Here is a 24,722-nt window from a genome sequence, read left to right as displayed (position 1 = left end):
TTTCGTTTGTTCACTGCGGCTTCGCGCTTCATGCTCTGATAACTAATGTGAGCTACAGGAATATTAAGATGAGTTTAGATGTCCACGTATTGAATATCTACACCAATTCCAATGACATAATAGACCAGAATATTGAGGCCAACTGGCTTCACTTCGGTGTGTATATGGGTCATTCTACAGAAACGTCCATTTTTGTGTCCCTAGCATTGACAGACACAATACATTATACTCACAAAACATGTCAGGGTTACAATTTATTTACCTTTTAAAACAAAACAGTAAGTTACTTGAACAATTCCACCTTCTTGAGCCTCAATTCAGCATTATTGGTTTTTAAACATACGTCATATAGAATTCCAAGCACCACAGAAGAGCTGGTTCCCACAGTCATGTGTGAAACCTGAGGCCACATTTTTGAGGGTAAAAACATGTTTTTTCTGCCATTTTAACTACAATAATCTCTACATGACGATGGAATGTATACATTAAATGACAAAGAAAACAAACAAACGTAATAAAACGTATAATGAAAGTTGTTGTTGCCAGGAGTCGGGTCACCGGTGTTACCGTGCAAAAACTCTTATTTAGAGGTAAAAGTCACGCCGATGACATCCCTCGACTTCCTTTTACCCGTTTTCTGAGGATCTATGAAGAAAAGCTCAGGGTGGGTCCGCTGTGTCTTTCAGTTCTCAGAGACTTTCTCACTTGGCTCATGATTTCATGTGAAGCTTTCAGCTGACGTCACTGGTGTGACCTGCTTTATTCTGAGGTCATGGTGAAAAATTTGGATTAAAAAAATGGACTGAATGTCATATTTTAGATTAAATTCTCTGTAGCAGATGTTTGTATAAAACGCGTTTTTCATTGGAAATGTCTCCGGCGTTACCTTTTCCTTACGCGGAACACCGATGACGATCGGTAACACCAGTGACACCTTTGGAGAGGTAGAAAAGTGGATGTTTCTGCGGAATGACCCACACAGTGGTTTTCAGTTTTCTGATAATCCTCTGGCAATTCCAGGCTTCATAAGCGAATATTTGATTTCCTGCCAATGGAAAACTTAATATAATGGTCTAAAGGTCAAACCAGCCACTGGAGAAATGTTTGAGCTCCTATCTGGGAATAAGCAGGACAGAAATGTAGGAATTATTTCTTTTCTTCTAAAATAAAGCTACATTCTCAATGATTTTGTACCTCATTTGTGTGCTGAATTATTTTGCTTTTTTCCTCTTATGTCAGCATCCGAACAGTCGTACTGACTTATTAGGGCTTTCCACCCATTCTCCACAACGTCTGCATAACTAACATCATAGTGTGTGAGGTGTGAACAGAGTGATCCAGAGTGGCTTTGGTGTGAAATGGTTCAGATGTCTTTACAGTGGTGGTGATGGGAACCAGGCGTCACCATGACTACAACAAATATAGACATTTTATTTACCATCCAGAACCACCAGAGAACCTACACGAGTCGTCTGAGGTTTATATGGAACATTTGTGATGGGAAAACTGTGGAACTGTGGAAAATTGTAGGTTTTCTTTGGGGACTATTTTGCCTCACAGCGCCCTGCATGCATGTATCCCTCCACCAAGAATGGATGAGAATGGTTTAAAATAGATTTTAGCCGACGACTCAGTCATCATTTCCATGTAGGAACCATTTCATGTAGGAACGTTCTGTGAGGGAGATTTTAGAGGTGGACGTCCGGTTCCCATCACCACCACTGTGAACAATCCTAACTCTGAGAGTTTCTCTACACTCTTACACAAGATGGTTCTTCAGTAAAGGGAACTGTTTCATATAGAGCCATTAACACTCGAAGAACCATGTGCATGCTTACAGGGTTCTTTGCATTGTGAAAGCGTTCTTTAGATTGATGTAAAGTGTGTTATGTTTGGTTCTATACAGAACCTCTTTGGAGAGGGTTCTGCTATTGTGATGATATCAAGTTTGCAACCCTTTTTGGTGCTATATAGAACCGATTTTAAAACAAAAAAAGTTCTAAAGATGGTTCTTCAAGACTTCTTAAGTAAAAGGAATGGTTCTATATAGAACCATGAACACCCCAAGAACCCTTTGCATGCTTAAATGGTTCTTTGCAAGGTGAAATTCTTCTTCAGATTGATGGACAATGCGTTATAGATGGTTCTATATTGAACCTTTCTGGAGAGGGTTCTATATAGCACCAAAAAGGGTTCTTCTATTGTGATGATGTCAAGCTTGTAATCCTTTTTGGGGCTATATAGAACCCTTTTTTTAAAAAAAATTCTAAAGATATTTTTTCAAGAGCTCTTCAGCAAAGGGAGAGGTTCTGTGTAGAACCATGAACACTCAAAGAACCCTTTGCATGCTTAAAGGGTTCTTTGCACTGTGAAAGCGTTCTTCAGATTGATGTAAAATGTCTTCTATATGGTTCTATACAGAACCCTTTTGGAAAGGGTTCTGCTATTGTGATGCTATATAGAACCCTTTTTTTTTTTTTTAAAGTGTGCCATTTTTAAATTAAAGATAATTTGTTCAAGAGTTCTTCACTAAAGGGAAAGGTTCTATATAGAACCATGAGCACTCAAAGATCCCTTTGCATGCTTAAAGGGTTCTTTGCATTCTTAAATTCTTCAGATTGATGTTTAACGCGTAGATGGTTCTATATTGAATCTTTTTGGAGAGGGTTCTACACAGCACCAAAAAGGGTTCTGCTATTGAGATAATACCAAGCTTGTAACGCTTTCGGTACTATAGAAAACACTTTTTTTTTAAAAAGTTCTAAAGATGGTTCTTCAAAGAGCTCTTCAGTAAAGGGAAATGTTCTACATAGAACCACGAGCACTCAAAGAACCCTTTGCATTGTGTTGTAGCTGGTTCTATATGGAACCTTTTTGGAAAGGGCTCTATATAGCACCAAAAAGGGTTCTGCTATTGTGCTAATGTCAAGCTTGTCACCACAGAAGAACCATTTTGGTGCTATATAGAACCATTTCACCATGCAAAACAACCCTTAAAGCACGGTTCACGGTTCTATATAGAACCACTTTCTTTACGAAAGAACCCTTGAAGAACCATCTGTTTTTAAGAGTGTAGAAGGGAGCATTTCACTCCAAACCACTCTGAATGGCTTTGTTTACATCCCAACCACTGAATCAAGCAGGAATTTTAAAAACCGGTGGAGTTCCCCTTCAGTGTTAATGGATGGGGGAGTGGGAGAAAGAGCTGCCTACCCGGAATCCTTTCTCCTTATCAGCTTTGATCTCCACATCCAGGTGTTTGAGGGTGCTGGTGAAGCCTCTGTAGATCAGATATTCCCTCACAACATCATCCGTCCTCTCCACAGCAGATGCCATGTTCACATGTCCCTGCAGGAGAAGCAGCAAAGCGCCAGCTTTTCGTCATCAAACTTTCCAGATTACACGTGTTTATGAAAATAATCAGCGAGCCTGCAGACGTGTGAGGTAATATTACCAAGATAACGCGGTCAACATGAAGCCACAGCCGACTTCTTCGAAGAATTTTCCGTTCCACCTTAAACAGTGCAGCAGCTCCGTTCTGGCGCCCGTGCAGTGAATGTAACTGCCGCGCTGTTTAAGGTGGAACCGAAAATTCAGCCTAGCACTCGGCAGGCTCGTTCAGGCAACGCGAGACAATGTATATTATAATATAGTGGCCGCGAAACGCGGATTTGGTTTTTATAACAGCATTTATGATGTTAAAAATGTGAACTTACCACAAGAAGTTTGCGACGCTAAAATGTGTCGAAACGCTTCCTTTTTTCGAGCCCCTTGTGCTCGTCATGTGATTCAGCTCAGAGCAGGTCAGCTGACCCTGAGTGCGCCTCTCCGCCTGGCCAGCAGAGGGAGCTTTCAGCCCTGCCACATAATCTCCAGGCTAAGAGACTGAGAGAGCGTTTTTTGAGCGTTCTTTGCCCCTCCCTATTTCTTTTTTGCTCCCCCTCTCTTTCTGTTTTGCCCCCCCCCCCCCCCCTCTCTCTCTCTCTCTCTCTCTCTCTCTCTCTCTCACTTTGTCCCGTCTCTCTTTCCCCCGCTTTTTTCTCTTCTCTCTCTCTCTCTCTCTCTCTCTCTCTCTCTCTCCCTCTCTCACTCACTTTGCCCCGTCTCTCTTTCCCCTGCACGTTTTTCTCTTCTCTCTCTCTCTCTCTCTCTCTCTCTCTCTCTCTCTCTCTCTCTCTCTCACTTTGCCCCGTCTCTCTTTCCCCTGCTCTTTTTTCTCTTCTCTCTCTCTCTCTCTCCCTCTCTCTCTCTCTCTCTCTCTCTCTCTCTCTCACTCACTTTGCCCCATCTCTCTTTTCCCCTGCTTTTTTCTCTTCTCTCTCTCTCTCTCTCTCTCACTCTCTCACTCACTTTGCCCCGTCTCTCTTTTCCCCTGCTTTTTTCTCTTCTTTCTCTCTCTCTCTCTCTCTCTCTCTCTCTCTCTCTCTCTCTCACTTTGCCCTGTCTCTCTTTTTCAAATTATGTGAAAAACTGAAAAACGTCAAAAATGGGGATCCGAGGTCAAAACAGCCCAAACAGGTTAAGTACACACACATCTTCTAAGCCGCTTCTCCTCCAGGGGGTGCTGGAGCCCATCCCAGCTGTCATTGGGCGAAAGGCAGGATACACCCTGGACAGGTCGCCAGTCCATTGCAGGGCAGACAGACAGACAGACAGACACATTCACTCACACATAGGGGTAATTTAGCATGTCCAAACGGCCTGCCTGCATGTCTTTGGACTGTGGGAGAAAACCAGAGAACCCGGAGGAAACCCACGCAGACACGGGGAGAACATGCAAACTCCACACAGAAAGTACCCTGGTCACCCGGCTGGGGACTCGAACCCAGGCTTCCATTCTTTTCAGGAGACTCACTTTCAGTCTCTCAAGTAAATCTGAAGACACACTCAAGTTCAGTCTTAGAAGCCGGTTGATCATTTTCTGAAGTAATCAAACCCATTCAGTGGTGCTGAGGTCTGGACTCTGGGGTGCTCAGTCCATTGTTCAGCTTCTTTCTTTGATGTGTCCGTCTCCTTTTCTCAGTGAGGTTCTTCTTGATCAGCTACACGTCCTTTCAGACCCACAGTGCTGAGCTGTCTTCTCACAGTGGAAGGATGGACAGAAACACCTGTGGATGTTTTCAGATCTGAAGCAGCTTGATTTTCTCCTCTCTCTCTCAAAGAGCAAAGCTTTAAGTGCTGTTTGTCTGATGGGGGCAGTTGTGGTGTCTACCAGGTCTTCCAGGTGGTTGCTATGAGGCCCATTTTCACCTATTTCACACCATTGCCATTCTCTATCCTTATGAAAGGGGATTGTCCCGTATCTCCTCAGACGAACCTCCTGAAAACGGAATAACTTGTACTTACTGGAATGGATGGAAATGAAATGATTGGTGGTCTCTGACTGTTGCATTAGTGGCGATATTATTCACATCAGAATTGAAGGCTAAACTAGGCCACTGAGCCTCCTATTCCCACTACTTGATGCAGATGCGATTAGAGAGCTTCTGCAATTTGAATCCTTTTAAGTGGTACATAAATCTGAGTCTGATATGGCATGTACATGAAAAGGCATAAAAGGGTGAGAGCTGCTTTGAATATAAATAGTAATGCCAGCTATTGTGCAAATTTGTGACAGTATTACAAAGAGCCAACAAACAGGACTCAATCCAAACTAAAAAATAAAACAATATTAAAGTCCATCCATCCATCCATCCATCCATTTTCCAAGCCGCTTCTCCGTCAGGGTCATGGGGGGGTGCTGGAGCCTATCCCAGCAGTCATCAGGCGGAAGGCAGGATACACCCTGGACAGGTCGCCAGTCCATCGCAGGGCAGACTATATTAAAGTGTACAGTCAAAATGAATTTGTTTTGAACTGTGATGTCACACATCGGCCTATTCAACCTACAGCAGTCTAGCACTGCCCGCTGGTACTGAAGTTCTAGGTTGGGTTTCGGCCCTGAGTGCTTTTTGAATGAGGCACAGTACAGGACACCCGATCATTTACATGTATTTACATATATCGGTCTGAAAAGCACAGTGACAACAACAGCCTGGTTAATTCTGGGGACTAAAGAAAGGTTGGAAATAATTCATTGTGACTATTTTTCATACGCTGATGTCATTAGTGGACAAACAAATGTAGGATATGGGCCAGGATACAACCCCATTTTCTAAAAAAAGTTGGGACGCTGTGCAAAATGTAAATAAAAGCGAAATGCAATGATGTGCAAATCGTTTAAACCCTACATTCCATTGAAAATAGTACAAAGACAACAAATCAACTGTTGAAACGGAGAAATTAAATATTTGCCCATTTTGAATTTGATGCTAACAAACACGCTCCAAAAAAAGTTGGGATGGGGCAACAATAAAAACACCTGGCGGTTGATTGACCTCAGGTAAGTAACATCACTGAGTCTTTCAGAAGTAAAGATGAGGGGTTCACCACTCTGTGAAAGACTGCACCATCAACCAATTCAACAATTCAAGAATGACGTTTCTCAACATAAAACAGCAAAGAACTTTTGCTTTCCCTCATCTATGGTACATCCATCCATCCATCCATTTTCTAAGCTGCTTCTCCCTCAGCGTCGCGGGGGGTGCTGGAGCCTATCCCAGCGGTCATCAGGCGGAAGGCACGATACACCCTGGACAGGTCGCCAGTCCATCGCAGGGCAGACAGACACAGACAGGGGCAATTTACCATGTCCAGTTGGCCTGACTGCATGTCTTTGGACTGTGGGAGGAAACAGGAGAACCTGGAAGAACTGAGAAATCTTTGCATGTAATGGACAAGGCAGAAAACCAGTACTGGCTGGCTTTGATCTTTGGGCCCTTAGACGGCACTTCATTAAAACAGACATGATTCTGTAGTGGAAATCACAGCATGGGCTTCTGAAAACCACCGTCTGTGAAAACAGTTCATCACTGCATCCACAGATACAGGATAAAACTCTAAAATACAAAGAAGAATCTGTATATAAACAGGACCTAGAAATGCTGCCACCTTCTCTGGGCCTGAGTGCATTTAAAATGGACTGAGGGGAAGTGGAAATGCGCCCTGTGGTCTGACAAAACAACATTTGAAATTGTTTTTGGAAATCATGGACACTGTGTCCTCTGGGCTAAAGACTACTCAGCTTGCTAAACTGACCTGCCTGCTGTCCAGACCTGTCAATGCTGATAGTATTTGATGCAGTATGAAATGGAAAAATATGACAAACGAGACTTTGAACTGTTGAGCAGCCAAACAAGAACAGGAAAACATTTCACTTTCGAAACTTTGAAAGGTTTCCTCAGTTCCCAAATTCCCAAATGAGTGAAAAATGGGCATATGTTTAAAAAAAAAAAAAAAAAAAAAACATATATGGCTTACATGATTTGCACATCATTGCATTCTATTTTTATTCACATTCTGCACAGTGTCCCAACTTTTTTGGAAATGGGGTTGTATTAATATTACTGTTGAACACAAGGCAATAAAGTTGAGGCTTGATAGTGTTGCATGAATTTCAAGAATTACAGAATGAAACACTTCTGTAACACAAACCCACTGCTTGTACCATGCAGATTAATGCGAACTGCATAAATCGTCACGCTCATGCCTCAAACCATGTGGTGTTGTTCACTAATCTTTAGCAGACTTGATTGTGGTTCTGACACTGTAGGACATAGAATAGACCAAAATTAAATACAGACTCGACTCGACAGCAGAAGATGTAAAGCAGTGCACTCTCCTCTACTGTCCACGTTTAGCTGTTGGAATAACAGTAGATCCCTCTCTGGTTTGTCCTCTAGCGCCCCCTTCAGTACCAAGTGTTTTAACCACCACAGTAACATAAGAATGCACTTGGGTTTGTACAGAAGGCCAGCGCGTTTGCAAAGCTTTGGCCAACCGCTGTCATTTGCGTTGGCGCACTTGCATTGAGCCTGTTTCTGACCAGGGTCCTCCCTGTGTGGAGTTTGCGTGTTGTCCCCATGTCTGTGTGGGTTTCCTCCCACAGTCCAAAGACATGCAGTCAGGCTACCTGGAAACACTAAGTTAAGTGATACTTTTTTAATCCCACAACCGGGGAAATTCCACCTCTGCATTTAACCCATCCGTGAAGTGAAACACCACATACACACTAGTGAACACACACACTAGGGGGCAGTGAGCACACTTGCCCGGACCGGTGGGCAGCCCTATCCACGGCACCCCAGGAGCAATTGGGGGTTAGGCGTCTTGCTCAAGGACACCTCAGTCATGGACTGTCGGTGCTGGGGATTGAACCGGCAACCTTCTGGTCACAGGGCCAGTTCCCTAACCTCCAGCCCACGACTGCAACAAAGTTACCCCTAGGTGTGAATGTGGGTGTGAATGTATATGTCTGTCTGTCTGTCTGCCCTTTGCTGGACCCAGGGCCTGCCCAGGGTGCATCCTGCCTACCACCCAATGACCTTAACCACCTTGGTCCCGTGAGAAGGCTAAGCGGTTTAGAAGAAGCCGTTTTTGAAACAGTAATGATATTTCATTTAGCTTTCTTTCTTGGAGTGTGCCACCCCAATAAAATCACTGGGTCTTACCTGGCCACCCTGTTCTAATAGCTACGCCCCTGATGACACGGTCTGCTTCAGAAAGAAAGACAAGGATCACATCGCTTGCTGCGCTTTTATTACCGTTATTAAATCCTGCTTCTGGTGCTCTGTACTTTTATGAGAGTTCATCAGGTCATCTCTATGGAGGAAAATAATAGAGGGTGCATCTGAGGCCAGAGCACAGTCGTACTCAGAACTGAATTTATCAGTTGCTCCTGCTCTCATTAAAGTCAGGCACACCGTTGTAGACAGCAGACCTTCAATATTCACTAATCTCTCTCTCTCTGTCTCTTTGTTGCACATGCGCACATCACTAGTGATTCTGTGTGGCATAAATTGCTACTACAACAGTTTGAAGCTATGTTAACATATACTGGTAACAATCTGGACGGTCCTTTACTACTTTGGTCTGGAGAAGAAGATGTCCATTACTTCCGAAAACCATCCGAAAGGTTGACTCATCACAGCACAGCACACATTTTTACTGTGCATCCGTTCATTTCGGATTGTGATATATTGTGTTATAAACTGAGTCTGTTCTACAGTTTCTCATTAGGCTGAATGAATAACCTGCTCTAAATGTAGGTATTGTGTTATAAACTGAGTCTGTTCTACAGTTTCTCATTAGACTGAATGAATAACCGACTCTAAATATAGGTATTGTGATATAAACCGAGTCTGTTCTACAGTTTCTCATTAGACTGAATGAATAACCGACTCTAAATGTAGGTATTGTGATATAAACCAAGTCTGTTCTACAGTTTCTCATTAGGTTGAATGAATAACCGACTCTAAATGTAGGTATTGTGATATAAACTGAGTCTGTTCTACAGTTTCTCATTAGGCTGAATGAATAACCGACTCTAAATGTAGGTATTGTGATATAAACTGAGTCTGTTCTACAGTTTCTCATTAGGTTGAATGAATAACCGACTCTAAATGTAGGTATTGTGATATAAACCGAGTCCGTTCTACAGTTTCTCGTTAGGCTGAATGAATAACCGACTCTAAATGTAGGTATTGTGATATAAACCGAGTCCGTTCTACAGTTTCTCGTTAGGCTGAATGAATAACCGACTCTAAATGTAGGTATTGTGATATAAACCGAGTCTGTTCTACAGTTTCTCATTAGACTGAATGAATAACCGACTCTAAATGTAGGTATTGTGATATAAACTGAGTCTGTTCTACAGTGTCTCATTAGGCCGAATGAATAACCGCCTCTAAATGTAGGTATTGTGATATAAACTGAGTCTGTTCTACAGTTTCTCATTAGACTGAATGAATAACTGACTCTAAATGTAGGTATTGTGATATAAACCGAGTCTGTTCTACAGTTTCTCATTACGCTGAATGAATAACCGACTCTAAATGTAGGTATTGTGATATAAACTGAGTCTGTTCTACAGTTTCTCATTAGACTGAATGAATAACTGACTCTAAATGTAGGTATTGTGATATAAACCGAGTCTGTTCTACAGTTTCTCATTAGGCCGGATAAACTAATATCTCCAAATGTAGGTAACATGAAATATCATGCATATTTACATTTTGGGAAGCTTGTCCAATAGCAGCTACATAAGAACATATTTGTGGGCGGAGCCTGGATCATTTAATTACCTGGTAATTGAAACCTGGTGTGTTGTAGCAGGGAAAACTTATTGCATGGTATCCCCCATGCAATGAGGCCTACAGCATAGCATGCATTGTGTAAGCAAACATAAAAAAGAACTGGATCAGTCCTAAGTTCTGTCTCTGGAAGCTAATTGGCCAATGATAAACAAGTAAAGGCCTTTTGGTTTCTCTAATGTTTCCATGGAGACCACAAATGATAAAGGCCATGCTCGGATGGCCGGTTAGATCAGAGCTTAGCTTGAATTCACACAGCTGGAGCACAAGTGGAGCCTTTCCACAGGAGGAAACCATGCAAGCTTTTGGCTCTTTTATGCTGGCCTGTCTTTTTGTAGTGGGTCATCATCTTTATGACAAACCATTAATCGCAAACCGCTGAGCAGTTCATGTTGCCCCCTGGTGTTTGCGCAGAAAAGTGGCGTATCCATGACAACGGGTAGGAGGAAATGCAGATTTTGGATCAGTTTAAACTTCAAGCTTGTTAAGCTTATTAAGTGTGCTTTCTCTTTCATATTTCACAGAGCAACAAATATTCAGACACATTTGTTTTTGTTATTGAATAAACTTCTAGTGCATATACATCCTTCAGATTTACACTCATAATGTCTTTTGACTTTGTACCGATAAACATGGACCAAAAAAAGTTCCACATTTTAATGCGGCAAAGATAAAAATAAAATTATTCTTGTGCAAATTGCATGTGGAAAAAAACTACTGGCTGAGAATATTTCACGCAACATGCAACATTTGCTGAGAAGGTTTCACACAACAAGTAGCAACCATGGTGAAGGTGAAGGAGCTTTCTAACGTTCTCAGGAAGTGGATAAGTTCCTAAAGCCCTCACTCAAACTGAAAAAGCCACAAAGCCCTAACGAAGACATACATCCTGGTCCTGGAGATCTACCACCGTGCAGAGTTGGTTGCATTCGTTCATGAGAGGCAAGAAGAGAATAAGGTGCAGTGCTGTATTAGTCATGATGGTAGCAGCAAATCCTTTAAGTCCAGTCAGTTGTCAGGCTTCTTGTTCCAGCACATCCCATAGATGGTCAATCAGATTGAGATCTGGGAAATGTGAAGGCTAGGGCAACACCTTGAGCTTCATCAAATCGTTCAAACTGAACAGTCTGCTCAGTGTGGCAGGGCATGTTATCCTACTGAAGAGGCCACTGCCAATGAGGCCATTGCCATGACAAGGTGTACCTGATTTGCAACAGTGTTTAGGTAGGTGGCACATGTCAAACTGACGTCCACATGCCATCATACTCCCTCCACCATGTTTCCACTGTGCATCCTGGTGCCATCAAGTCTATAGTTAAAGGGCATGTAGGACATGTACCTGGCCATCCACTTAACATAAAGGACAACCACACTCATCGAATCAGGTGACCTTCTTCCATTGCTCCAAGCTCCAGTTCAGGCAAACACATTCCTGTTGTTGGTACTTTCAACAGTCATCAGGGGTTAGGATGGACACTCTGACCAGTCTGCGGCTACGCAGCCCCAAATGCAGCAGGGTGCGGTGACCTGTGCTGTGACACATTCCTCCCTATTATCACAAATGTCTGTGACCTGTGTCACAGTAGCCCTTCTGTCAATTCGGATCAGACAGAAGACCCTTTGACGGACATCGGCAAGCCTTTGTTGCCCAACACCCTGTCGCCAATTTGTGGTTTGTCCTCCTAGGACTGCTGTTAGGTACTTGCCACTACTGACAATGAGCACCTTACAAGGTTCATCATTTTGGAGATGATTGGACCCGGTTGTCTGGTCAGGATGATTCCACCTTTGTCAAAGTCTCTCAGGTCTTCACGCCTGCCAATTTCTCTCATATCCAACTTGTCGACTATGGGAACCAACTGTTTGGTTATTGTCTAATATCTCCAAGACCTTGACATGTGCTGTTCACAGTGCAACGCTATTTGCTTCATCTGTGAATGTTCATGTTTTGGCTCATCAGTGCATTAAATAAAGTTCTGGGAAAACAGAAATTTTGGGGGAGGGTCATGCCTGAAACACGACGTGCCTTCCAATGTAATGCCCATAAATTCCCATTTCTACCTTCCATGTCCTATGACAAAGTCTTCGCAATTCCCACCACCATCCTGTCTCCTTCCTGGTCCTCAATCCTATGTCAGTCCTGCCATAGTTAAAAAGTGTGGGATTCGGCCTTCTAGCTTCATCCCAAGCTCTCAGAGGTCACTCCCCTCTCAGTCAGACTCCTGTCTTACTACCACTGTATGTTGTGAGCGCAGTCTGACCTCACAAACATGTAAACAGGGCTGAGAGGGTAACTTAGAAAATGCTTTTACAGAGTCCCAATTACTTTTCAAAAATGCTAGTTATAACCTACTGTAAGTGTTTGCTACACAATACTAATATTTCATGTCTCATAAAAAACCAGGGGTAGACAACCCAAATGTTAAAAAGGGCCATTTTGTCACTTTTACAAAAATCAATCTGCCTCGTGAGCCACAACATTTTATATGTATTTATTTAAGCAACGCTTTACCATCTTGGCTATAAATATGTTTCAGTATGTGCTAATGTGGTAGTATAGGCTAAAAAATATAATATAATAAATGGAAATACAGACTTTGCTGTTCTTTAAGCTTTAGCTCAGCTATAGCTGCTTTTCTCACATCTCCTGCAGGAAACTTTTCCTCAAATGTAGAAGTTTCTTGTAAAACGTCTCTCAACGTTAGACTTATTACAAGGCTGAAGTCACTTCTCATTCACCAGCTTCTTTTTTTGAATTTTCCTGTTCCACCTTAAAAGGTGCCTGAGGTGCCAAAATGTAATTGCTGCACTATTTAAGGTGGAACAGGAGAGTTTGACTTCAACTGACTTCAGCTTCGCTGGGTTGTTCTAAAGAGCTCACTGAATTCGAGCATGGTGCTGCAATAGGCCGTCACCAATGCAACAAGTCAGTTCATGAAATTTCTTCCCTCACAGATATTCCACGATCAACTGTGAATGGCATTATTGAAAAGTGGAAGTGTTTAGGAACCACAGCAACTCAGCCACAGAGTGTCAGATCACATAAAGTTACAGAGCAGGTCGCTGAGTGCTGAGGAGCATAGCACATAGCCCTTCGCTCCAGTGAAGGGAACTCTTAATGCTTCAGCAAACCAAGACATTCTGGACACTTGCATTCTTCCAACTTTGTGTGAAAAGTTTGGGGAACAACGTTCCCTGTTCCAGGATGACAGAGCCCCAGTGCACAAAGCAGCTCCATAAAGGCCTGGCTGGGTCAGTTTGGTGAGGAAGAACTTGATTGGCCCTCTCAGAACCCTGACCTCAACCCCATCCAACACCTTTGAGATGAACTAGAACGGAGACTGTGAGCCAGACCCTCTCGTCCATCATCTGACCAGGGTCTGACCTCACAGATGCACTTCTGGATGAATGGACAGAAATTCCCCAGACTCAGACACAGAATCTTGCAGAGGACCTTTCAAGAAGAGCGGAAGCTGTTACAGCTGGCCCAACTCCATATTGACGTCTACGGATTTAGAACGGGATTCATAAAAGCTCCAGTAGGTGGAATCTGCAATACCGATGGTTCGTCTGGGGTTCTTTAGTGAACAGAATGGTTCTATATACCACCACAAAGGCTTCTTCTGTTGTTCCAAGCTTGGCATCATCACAATAGCAGAATAGCAGAACCCTTGGTGCTACACAGAACCATTTCACCATGCAAAGAACCATTTGAGCATGCAAAGCGTTCAGGGTTCTATACAGAAGGTTTCCTTTATTAAAGAACCCCAGTGTTAAAGAACCCCCCCAGCCTTTTGCTGCAACCTGTTGAAGCACTGTGGAGTCCTGAGATAGACCGGCGCTAGGACCCAGTCGGATTCAACCACACACACCCGCGCTGCCAACAGTGTGTGTGTGTGTGTGTGTGTGTGTGTGTGTTCAGGGAAGAGCACAAGTGTCACCCAGAGCAGCCAAGAAGCGCCATGCGAGAGGCTGGAGCTGGAGGCTGAACGGACCGCCCCCCAACGCAGCGAGCACCGCCAGAGCGTCCCTCTCTCTCCGCGCCCTTTCAGCGAAGCCTCGCGGTGAGACGGAGCGCCTGTCTCGGCTTTTCTGGAGGGGGATGATCATGTCTCATGGCCGGGGCGAGAAGGGCTGAGGCAGACTGACACCTGCAGACACCCGGAGAGAAAGAGACACGCTGGAGATTCGAGCATCTTCCACTGAGGGGTAAGAAACGCGCTTTAGCCTCCCAGCTGCAGCCGCATTTGGCAGCATTTCTCCATCTCGGTGCATGCTATGGTGTCTATGGTGGTCCAGCCTGTGAGTCATAGCCCCCTCCCCCCCTCCCTCCCTCCCTCCGTGCCAGGGAAAAAAAGAACTTGTGCTCTCATAGAAACCATTAAAAGTTTCTCCTGGTTCATGTTGGTGCCCAATAGCCACGAATGCCCTGCTGAGGAAACCCTATTAGAGCCATTACTTTGCTTCTATTATGGGAGCTGGCTTAGAGGGGAACTCCACCAATTTTCCAAAAATACCTGCATAATTTACTGTTGGTGCTTAAACTCGTTCAGAGTGGTTTGGTGTGAAACGCTCTGCTCTAGAGAAACTTACAGAGTTATTGAGGATTGTTCACAGTGGTGGTGATAGGAACCAGACGTCCACCTCTAAAAGCTCCCTCAGTGATTTACCGCATGAAATGGTTAGGAATTCCCCCGCCTGATGACTGAGATCAGCAGTTTTGTGGTGAAGTTTTGGCTTAAAATGTATTTTAACCCATTTATTTTGCTCCATTCGTGGTGGACGGGTACATGCAGGATGTTGTGAGGCCAAAATAGTCCAAAAAAAAAAAAACTTAATTTTTTTTCCCCATCATCAGCATTCCATATAAAAGCTCATAATTCAGTGTTTGAGATGTGATTCAGAGGGATGTGAAGTGGCTCAGGTGTCCTTACGGTGGTGGTGATGGGAACCAGGGGTCACCATGAGTACACAAATTTAGCCATTTTATTTACTACCCAGAGCCACCAGTGGACCTACATGTGTCTCCTGAGCTTTTATTTGGAATATCGGTGATGGAAAATAGCGGAAAATCTGAAACAATATGTTTTCCTTGCGGACTATTTTGCCTCACAGCGCCCTGCATAGTGTGTATCCTTCCACCACGAATGGATTTTAAACATGACCTTCTCAAAACTATCATAAAACTGTGCGTCAGACGTTTTCATCATGTCATAACTCAGCTTTTAGAGGTGGACGTCTGGTTCCTACCACCACCACTGTGGACAGTTCTGACCCTGTAAGTTCCTCTAGAACAGAGCGTTTCATACCAAACCACTCTCAATGACTCTGCATACGTCTAAACCAGTTAATTATGTAGAAGATTTTGAAAAATTGGTGGAGTTCACCTTTGGGAATGGGTACTATTAGAGGCTGTCAGTCAGTAAGTAGCGCTACTGAGCTGAGTTGGTACTATAGACTTAAAGTAAGGCTGAATTAACTATAGTAATGATATGCGCATTTTTAGTGGGTAGGACAAATTTGTTAAAGGCTCCAGGCTGCACACAGACAGGCAGGCGTTCAGAAGTTACTGCTGATCCCAGAGTGTCTTGTTTGCAGAATTTGGCATGCAAATGCTTCGTGCCGCAGTTGCAGTTATTGTGCCGAGCTGGAGTCAAACGGCTGCCTCTTTATAGCAAGTCTAGCATTGCACTCAGGCAAAAGGGCCTCGCACGGAAACAGAAAAGCAGCATAGTGAATTTACTGGGTTCAAATGTGAAAACAATATTTTTTTTACTTACTTTTGGCAAAAATGGGTGTAATATGTGTTCATTTTCCAAAGAGATGTCAAGTAAATTAAGTGTAGTGTCAGCTTGAATGTACTAAGCCTCCACCTTATGATACTGATAAGATATAGCGGGAGGCCAACTTCCTAAAATGATGTCACGGCTTGGGCTGACTGCCAGTTGTGTTTGATCCACACTTATAAAATATAGAAACTGGGATGAAATCCATCTGAAGTATATTTGTTTATGGCTGCTCTTGGAACAAAACCTCGTATCTCCAAAGTGAAATTTTACAGGAGAAGGAAAAAACAACATTACTTTTGATGTAAGTCAATGGAACCGGACGTCTTTCCAAGTCATTTTGGGCCGTTTCTCTTGCTCCGTTCATCGTGAAATTCCTACACAGTGTAAAGGGAATCTGGCTCTTTTGAATTCCCACAAAAACTGAAAAACAATAAAAAATGGAGATGCAAGGTTTTGTTCCAACAGCACTGGTTTGCCAGTGCAGTGAAGTGAATAAAATGGTAATATTTAGCACAGTAACCCAGCGTTGCTCTTCCAGAGTACAATAAATATGTAATCAAATAAGTATCAAAGCTGCTCAGCTGATTTTTTTGAGCATTAGCTGTGATTCTGTTGTCATTGTATGTTCAAACTGTGGATGTGGCCTAAAGTAGAAGTGAGTGTGAGGTGTTGGATGTGGATCTGTTTACTGGATTAACTGGATTACAGACGAATCAAGAAGCGCTGTTTTTTAATAACAAGGATGTTCCCAAGATGCTGCGCAAGTCCAGGCCGAGTCTCAAGTGCTTAGTAGAGAATTTTAGCGTAGTCTTATTATTAGCTGCATGCACTGAATAGGACGGTCAGTCCCAAAACCTGTCACAGCTTTAAAGAACAAGCGATGAAAGAATATATATATATATATATATATATATATAAAAAGTAAATGTAGTCCCTGCTAATTAAGATGGGAAAAGTTTCCTGTTGCACCTTAAATGGTAGCAGTTCTGATGCCTGAGGCCCCAGAATGTAACTGCTGCACTATATAAGGTGGAACTGGAAATTTTGCCAGCTGGCTACCGAGACAGCAGCATAGTACTAGTGGGGACCATAATACATCAACATGACATTAAACTATGAGAATACAGTGGTTGTTGTAGTTTATAACAGAAAAAATTCTCACATTTGTGGGTTTCTTTGGTCGCTTATGCAGCCGTCTTGCCGATTTTCCTTTTTTTCCCCCATAACAGTCATGAGCTGGAGATTAGGGAACCTGTCTTGTGAGTGGAAGGTCACCGGTTTGATCCCCTCAGCCGACAGTACTGAAGTGCCCCTGAGCAAGGCACCTAAACCCCAACTGCATCCCGGGCGCTGAACATAGGGCTGAACATCGCTCCGGGCAAGTGTGCTCACTGCCCCCCAGCATCTGGGGAGCAGTTGGGGGTTAGGCGTCTTGCTCAAGGACACCCCAGTCACAGCTGTCGACTCTGGGGATTGAACCGGCGACCTTCCGGTTACATTCTATTCTATTCTATTCTATTCTATAAAACTCTTTTTGGAGCGAGTCTCTAAAAAACCTGTTTAGAGGGCCATGTAGCCCTAACATCCTTTATCTTAACAGGAATCGGGACACCCTACCCCTAGACGTGAACACGCAAAATGGAGGGGTAGGGCTAAGTGGTGGGGCGAGGGGTGAAATGGGATTGGGCCTCATCAAAGCTTCATCTAGATGAACTCACAACAAGCTACGTTAGCTATTGTGCTAGCTGGCATACGTGCCATCTGCAAGACCCAGCGTGAAAGTTAAGAAGTTTAAAGATGTTATTTTCTCTGAAGACCGCAGATCTGTTGGGTAGAAAGGGCTGGATGATGTTGCAGGCCAGTCTTTTCTTTTGAGCTATTCGGTGAAGGAGTGTTCAGGAATTTTATCATGTTCCTGTCAGCTGTTTGGGGAAGGAAGATAACGATCTGCTTCTGCAGGACCAGCAACGGCCTGTTCGCGCGTGTGGGTTCCCTGAAGTGTGTGTTCATGTCTGGACTTGAATGCGAGCAGGTAAGATCTGTGTGATAATAAATCAGACAGAGGCCGAGCTGAGATACATGAGGAGCGCGGTTTTGGAGTTTAGATACTTTTGAAAGAAAAATCAACTCAGATTCCGGTCAGTATTAATCAAAGCCTGGTGCTTTAGGCTCAGTAAGCACAGTTTCCTTTGGCAGTTGCACTGATATCTTGCATTTTAGGTTTTCATACGGATTAATATTAGCCTTTAGTTTATGAATAATTCATAGTAGTTACTGAATAAATCATAATAATTATTGGATAATTGGTAGCTGTTGCTAAATATGTCAAAGTGAAAAATAAATAAGTTGCTGAATTTGTCATAGCATTTCCTGAATAATTTCTAGTGGTTACTGAATAATTCATGGCAGTTGCTGAATAATTCATAGTAGATACTGAATTATTCATAATACTTACTGAATTATTTATAGCATTTAACTGAATAATTCATAGTAGTTACTAAATAATTCATAGTAGTTGCTGAGTAATTCATAGTAAATACTAAATAATTTGAAGTAGTTGCTGAGTAATTCATAGTAAATACTGAAGTATCCATAATAGTTACTAAATAATTCATAGCAGCTACTAAATAATTCATAGTAGTTGTTGAATAATTCATAGCAGTTGCTGAATAATTCATAGCAGTTGCTGAATAATTCATAGCAGTTGCTGAATAATTCATAACAGTTGCTGAATAATTCATGGTAGTTATTGAATGTTTTATAGTAGTTACTAAATAAGCACCAGATTGGCATTAACTCTGTGAACAAGCCAAAAGATCGTGTGTCATATGGAATTCCAGGCACCACAGGGGAGCTCCTCCCCGCAGTCATGTGTGAAGGGTGAGGCCACATTTTAAAGAAAAAAAAATTCTGCAATTTTAACTACAATAATACATACATGACATGGTCATACATATGGAATATATGAATTAAATGACAAAGAAAACAAATAAATGTTATAAGATAGCGAAAGTTGTGGTGCCCAGAAGTCGTGTCACTGGTGTTACTGCGTAACAAAAAACTCTTCTTTAGAAATAAAAGTCACACTGATGACATCACTGGACTTCCTTTTACCTGTTCTCTGAGGATCTATGAAGAAAAACACATGGTGAGTTCTCAGACATTTTCTCATGATTTCATGTGAAGCTTTAGCTGATGTCACTGGTGTGACCGGCTTAAAAATAGAATAAAAATGGATCTAATGGCATGTTTTAGTGGAAATTTCATGACTGACGGCTTGTGGTTTGATGTTCTGTCAGCAGCCGTTTAGTGAAATGCATTTTCCATTAAAAATGTCTCTGGCGTTACCATTACCATCGGTGGAACACCGATGACGATCTGTAACACCAGTGACACCTCTGGGGAGCATAGAAAAGTGAACGTTTCTGGTGGAACGACCCGTTTCCCATTTGCATAATCGTGCATTTTCAAAAACCTTCATATTCTGAATGAGTGTTGCGGTTTAGGAGCACTCCGGTGGGGTTTTAAGTTTCCTGAGCAAAACAACAACACATGCAAACGTGCAACAAGTTGTTATTCACAGCAGATTATTTTGGTGGTATAAATTATGACTCTAGGGCTGCTTTGAAATATGCTACTTACAAACAATCCCAATTCACTGGAGCGCTGAGATTTCTCAATCAAACAGCATGTGTCGTGTGATATTAGGCTGCGTTCTGGGCGATTGTGGGAAAGCAGCAGTCTGTCTTTGAGGATGAATCAGCTGGCAGGCGAACAGAGACAGCGGCCGTGACGAGCGAGGCCTTCTTTTACGCTTGCGATTCAACACACACCTCCACACGGCGCTAATGACTGCACCGCGGCGTCTAGTGGAGTTGAATGATGTATTAATTAATGAATTAATCCTGGCCTTTCTGCTCTTATTCGACTAGGGATTGTAGTCTTAAGAAGCAGAGTGTTCAGAGCATGTGCTGTTGTTTTTTCAGCAACACTCCTGGAATAACAGCGGCGATAGGTATTCCGTGAGGGACATTTCTGGGGAATTTTCTGACTAGACACAGGCCAAAACAACTGGAAAGTGTGGTACATTCCAGTTTAAATGTGGTTGTGTTCTGAGAGACTCTGCGGTTCATGCTAGTTACAGCACAGTTAAAGCTGTGAGGCACTGGGGAGTGGGAGAATGCTAGCATCCCAGGCTAGCTGTTTTTAGCAGCTGGCTAGCTTGAAGCAGCGCTCTGTCACTGCACAACACGGTGAATTGATGCTACTGTAGATCGAACTAGACAAAAAAAATCACTGATTTCAGCTTAAACATACCTAAAAGGAGGATTCTGTTTGTCTGGTGTTGATATATTGCGGTTCACCCCTCAAACACTACGATAGTATAGAGGAATCCAGTCAGCTGCTAGCTGGTGTTTGAATACAGTGATATGCTCTCATATGGCTGTGGTAGGACTGATGACACTAAGGCAGTGTGATCCATCACTGACGTACCGAGCCAGCTGATATTTGCTGTTCGTGCTAAGCTGACGTTGTTGAGAAACGCAACAGCTTAGCACTTGTAACCAGATAGCCGAGCGCTCGTCACCAGGCAGCTAAAAATAATCTCTTTTCTTTTTTAAATCATGAATATCACAAGAATCTCATCCATGCTGTTCCAGCTGGTAAAAAAAGCTAACTAGAAACTTTCTCCCACCATCTCACGATAGGTTTGTGACACGTTCCGCTGTTTGGGGAGTGTTTGTCATGTTCTGACCAAAAAAAGAACTGTTTAACATGACAATTCAGGAGAATAATGATTTGACATTAATTGCGATTGGTATCGATATCGACTAATGAATTTCTTTATTGTGATAACATTTTTAGCCATATCGCCCAGCCCTACAATGACTACCGGTTCGCTTTGTGCTGCAGCTAACCGCTACTACATTTCTACTTTAGCATGTGCTAAAGAAATGAACATGTTAAAAAAAAAAAACTTCTGTAAGATAATATTTGGTCCGATATTGCGAGTGTGACAGCAAGACTGCATTCGTTTCTGATCCGTACAACTAAACAAACTCGAATTAGCCAGAAATTAGCCAAACAAGATGGGAAACGCGGACAAAAGTGAGCTGAACCTGATATTGCAGCAGTTTTGTGGCTCTATTTGTAACATGAATGGGAACTACTTTTTTGTTGGAAGGATGTGGCAATGTTGAAACACTTTAGAAACTTTACAGATTATTTTTTAGATTCTGAAACGATCTCATCAGTATTAGCTGTATATTGTATTAGCTGAATTCTTGTTTTCTTTTGTTTAAATTTTTTATTTTCCTGCATATGTTTATATATTTATCACCGTGTTTATAATGTGGCTGTTCGGCTATGCTGTGAGGTTTTGTTCATTTTTATGGTTTACAGTAAGTCATAGTTCACATCTACAAGTCTGTGTGAGCTTAATAAGGACCTGGACTCGGTTTAAGAGATGTTTTGAGGAGGTATTCACAAAAAAAAGATTTGGGTGACTTGAGTTCCAGTGTTTGTTAGCTTCATTAGCCTTGGAACTCCAGAGCTAATCTAAACAAACACAATTTTGACATCAGGCATGTCTTGGCTGATCGACTATAGCTGGAGAGAGTGGAAAAAATATGTACATTAAATTTTCAGTGAACTATTATTTTAATGATGGAATTTCTTGGTCTGTCTTCACTCTGTCTGCATGTCTCTGGGTTGCCAGGCTGCTTTGCTCTGTCAGTAATTATCTCATCTCTGCCCACTGCGCCCCACTGCAGGGGTCATAGGTCTTGGGGGGGTGCCAGCTGTTGAGGAAGAGCTCTCTGTGGCGGGCCGAAGGGGAACGGCAGGCTCCGAGCCCCACTGAGGAGCTGACCCGCTGGGCCTTATTACCTGCACGCTGGGGTCCCCACACCTCCAGCAACACTACTAAAGCTCTGCAACACAGGCTAATCTCCATTTAGAAGCTGCCTGAGCTCCTTTAAAGCTGATGTGACCGTAAAGGGTAGATGGACACAATGGAAATGGCAACATGCAGTTCAGTCCAGTTCAGTTCATTCAGGTCATTGTAAAATAATACTACAGTTGCAGCAAATATTCAGTAATAGTAAATAAATGAACCAATTAAATGTTCAAAAATTCTTCTGTGAGGAAACAGATCTTTCATAAAGTTATGTGTTTTAGCCTGTCGTCAGTATCTAGCGCTTAAATCGGACCTGGAATTTTGGTCTGAACCTGTAGTCTGTCCAAGAACTTTCTGTCCGAGCCCAACTTGACACATAGCATCGTGTCTTCTGACCACTCACTGACCACTTTATTAGAATCACCCACTTTGTGCTTCACCTCATTGGCCACTTTATTAGAAACACCCACTTTGTGCTTCCCCTCGCTGGCCACTTTATTAGAAACACCGTATAATTCCACTATATGGGTGTGAAATTATAGACTGTAGCTCATCTGTTGCTGCATATTTAGTATCTTCTGTACTCCTTTCATCTTTTGTCAATTTCAGGCCTCAAGGCTGCTGTTGTCTGGACAGTATTTGGTTGACAGGGACCCACCATCCAAAAATATCCAGACAAGAGCAGACCTGTGGTCAGAAACTGACCAGTGATGAAGGATGCAGGATACCAAATGTGTATCAGCAGATAAGTTGCAGTCTCTAACTGAGCACCAGCAAGGTGGCGCTGCAGTTCTGCTGATGTCTTCTGTGGAGTGGCACACGCTGAGATGGTAATAAGACGCTCCAGTAAGATTGTATTGTGCTTTTGAGTGACACCAAGACTTAAAAACCTGTGGCATAAATTGCTCTGCAATACAAAAGCCCTCGCCCATCCCGAAGAGTTGAGTTGTGGATCAAACGTCCGCACACAACTGATCCGTACACACACAACATCGACAGTGCTAGACAGACGCAGCCTTAAGCGTTTCTTTGCCCATCTGTGGCTACTAATCAATAATTCATGGTGTTTTATTAATGTCTGTCCAGTCTTTCCGCTGCTGCTATTACTGTCAATAAATGTCACAGCACTAATTATGATGCAGTAGATTCTGTCGGCAGCAGTCAGAACTGGACCGGTACTGTCGGGAAGTGATGACGGCTAATGAAGTTTGGTCATCGTTTGTGGAAAGTCTTCAGTCTTCAGTCTTCCTCCACTGTAATGCTGTTTGCACCACAGCGGAGCTGGGCTGCTGCCTTTGGAGTGTGTGTGGACAGTTGAGGGCGTTAATTGCCAGCTCTAAATAATTAATGCCACGGAAAACTCTGAGAAATGCCAAGGAGCCTGAGCTAGCATCTCTTTCTCTCTGTTGTAGCTTTTAGCATGTCCTTACACCCACACCACATTATATATATATATATATATATATATATCACTTTACCTCTGCTGCATCCCTGTCCCTCATGGCCACATGGTGCGCAGTTAGATGCCACTGTTTTGAGGTAATTGTGTCCCAAAGTCTGATGTGGAACATTCCGAATTGTCACTACCGAAACACATTTTTTGCAGTTAAGTAAATTTTACGTAAATATATTAAGTAAATTTAATAAGTCTGTAGGCAGAGACTTATTTCAGCCACACCCCTGCGTTTTACAGCAGGAAGTAAGGTTGCATGCCTGTCCCTCACAGCCACATGGCATGTCCCAAAATCTGAAAATCAGGAACATTCTGAAACACATTTTCTGCAGTTAAGTTCATTATTTTGTGTTTTAATAAAAATATAATGATTTTATGTGTGTACAGCTGTTCAAAGCTGTGTTTGCTAGTCATGTACTAGAGTTTTTTAGCTCAAAATGAGCTAAAATTGTCACTACTGAAACAGTCACAACATGTACATGTAGTTTTTATATATGCTTATATGCAAAAGTGTGGATGCCAGCAGTATCGTATTGTTGGAGTTTTTAAGCACTGTGTCCACTCACTGTCCACTCTATTAGTCACTCCTACCTCGTCAGTCCACCTTGTAGATGTAAAGTCAGAGACGACAGCTCATCTGCTGCTGCACAGTTTGTGCTGGTCATCCTCTAGTCCTTCATCAGTGGCCACAGGACGCTGTTGGCTGGATATTTTTGGTTCACAGTCCAGCAGAGACACTGAGGTGTTTAAAAACTGCTGCACAACTGCTGTGTCTGATCCACTCAGACCAGCGCAACACACACTAACACACCACCACCATGTCAGTGTCACTGCAGTGCTGAGAATGATCCACCACCCAAATAGTACCTGCACTGTGAGGGTCCATGGGGGTCCTGACCACTGAAGAACAGGGTAACAAAGTATCAGGGAAACAGATTAAGAGACCCTTATTAGTCCCACCACAGGGAAATTCCACCTCCGCATTTAACCCATCCATGAAGTGAAACACCACATACACTCTAGTGAGCACACACACACACCTGCCCGGAGCGGTGGGCAGCCCAATCCGCAGCGCCCGGGGAGCAGTTGGGGGTTAGGTGTCTTGCTCAAGGACACCTCAGTCATGGACAGCCCTGGGGATCGAACCGACAACCTTCCGGTCACGAGGCTGGTTCCCTAACCTCCAGCCCACGACTGCCCCCCAAAAATCAAACATGGCCCGTACAGGGATCGAACCTGCGACTTTGGCATTATTAGCACCACGTTCTAACCAACTGAGCTAACCGGCCAAATCTTGGACTACTGATGGACTGCAGTCTCTAACTGTAGAACTACAAAGTGCAGCTATACAGTAAGTGGAGCTGATAAAATGGACAATGAGCGTAGAAACA

General features: G+C 43.0%; 2 protein-coding genes and 1 non-coding gene across 3 annotated transcripts in view; 1 reads left to right on the top strand and 2 right to left on the bottom strand.

The window, feature by feature from the left end:
* Nucleotides 1-3,852, bottom strand: part of wdr91 (WD repeat domain 91) — a 33,217-nt gene extending 29,365 nt beyond the window's left edge. Inside the window, exons 1-2 of the mRNA XM_037545667.1 lie at nucleotides 3,717-3,852; nucleotides 3,214-3,348 (exon numbers count right to left, since the gene is read on the bottom strand). Coding sequence (XP_037401564.1) covers nucleotides 3,214-3,336 — 123 coding nt within the window. The 5' untranslated portion in view covers nucleotides 3,337-3,348; nucleotides 3,717-3,852. The remainder of the gene's footprint in view (nucleotides 1-3,213; nucleotides 3,349-3,716) is intronic.
* Nucleotides 3,853-14,112: 10,260 nt separating this feature from the next.
* rab27b (RAB27B, member RAS oncogene family) overlaps nucleotides 14,113-24,722 on the top strand; it is a 60,692-nt gene continuing 50,082 nt past the window's right edge. The window contains exon 1 of the mRNA XM_017717168.2: nucleotides 14,113-14,399. The gene's annotated coding sequence lies outside the window, so the exon portion shown is untranslated. The remainder of the gene's footprint in view (nucleotides 14,400-24,722) is intronic.
* Nucleotides 24,547-24,620, bottom strand: trnai-aau. The gene has a single exon. It is a non-coding gene; the product is annotated as a tRNA-Ile (tRNA).

This window comes from Pygocentrus nattereri, chromosome 16 (genome assembly GCF_015220715.1).
Source record: "Pygocentrus nattereri isolate fPygNat1 chromosome 16, fPygNat1.pri, whole genome shotgun sequence".
Taxonomy (NCBI): domain Eukaryota; kingdom Metazoa; phylum Chordata; class Actinopteri; order Characiformes; family Serrasalmidae; genus Pygocentrus; species Pygocentrus nattereri.
The sequence above is the reverse complement of the archived record's forward strand: the minus strand, read 5'-3'. Positions and strand labels throughout refer to the sequence as shown.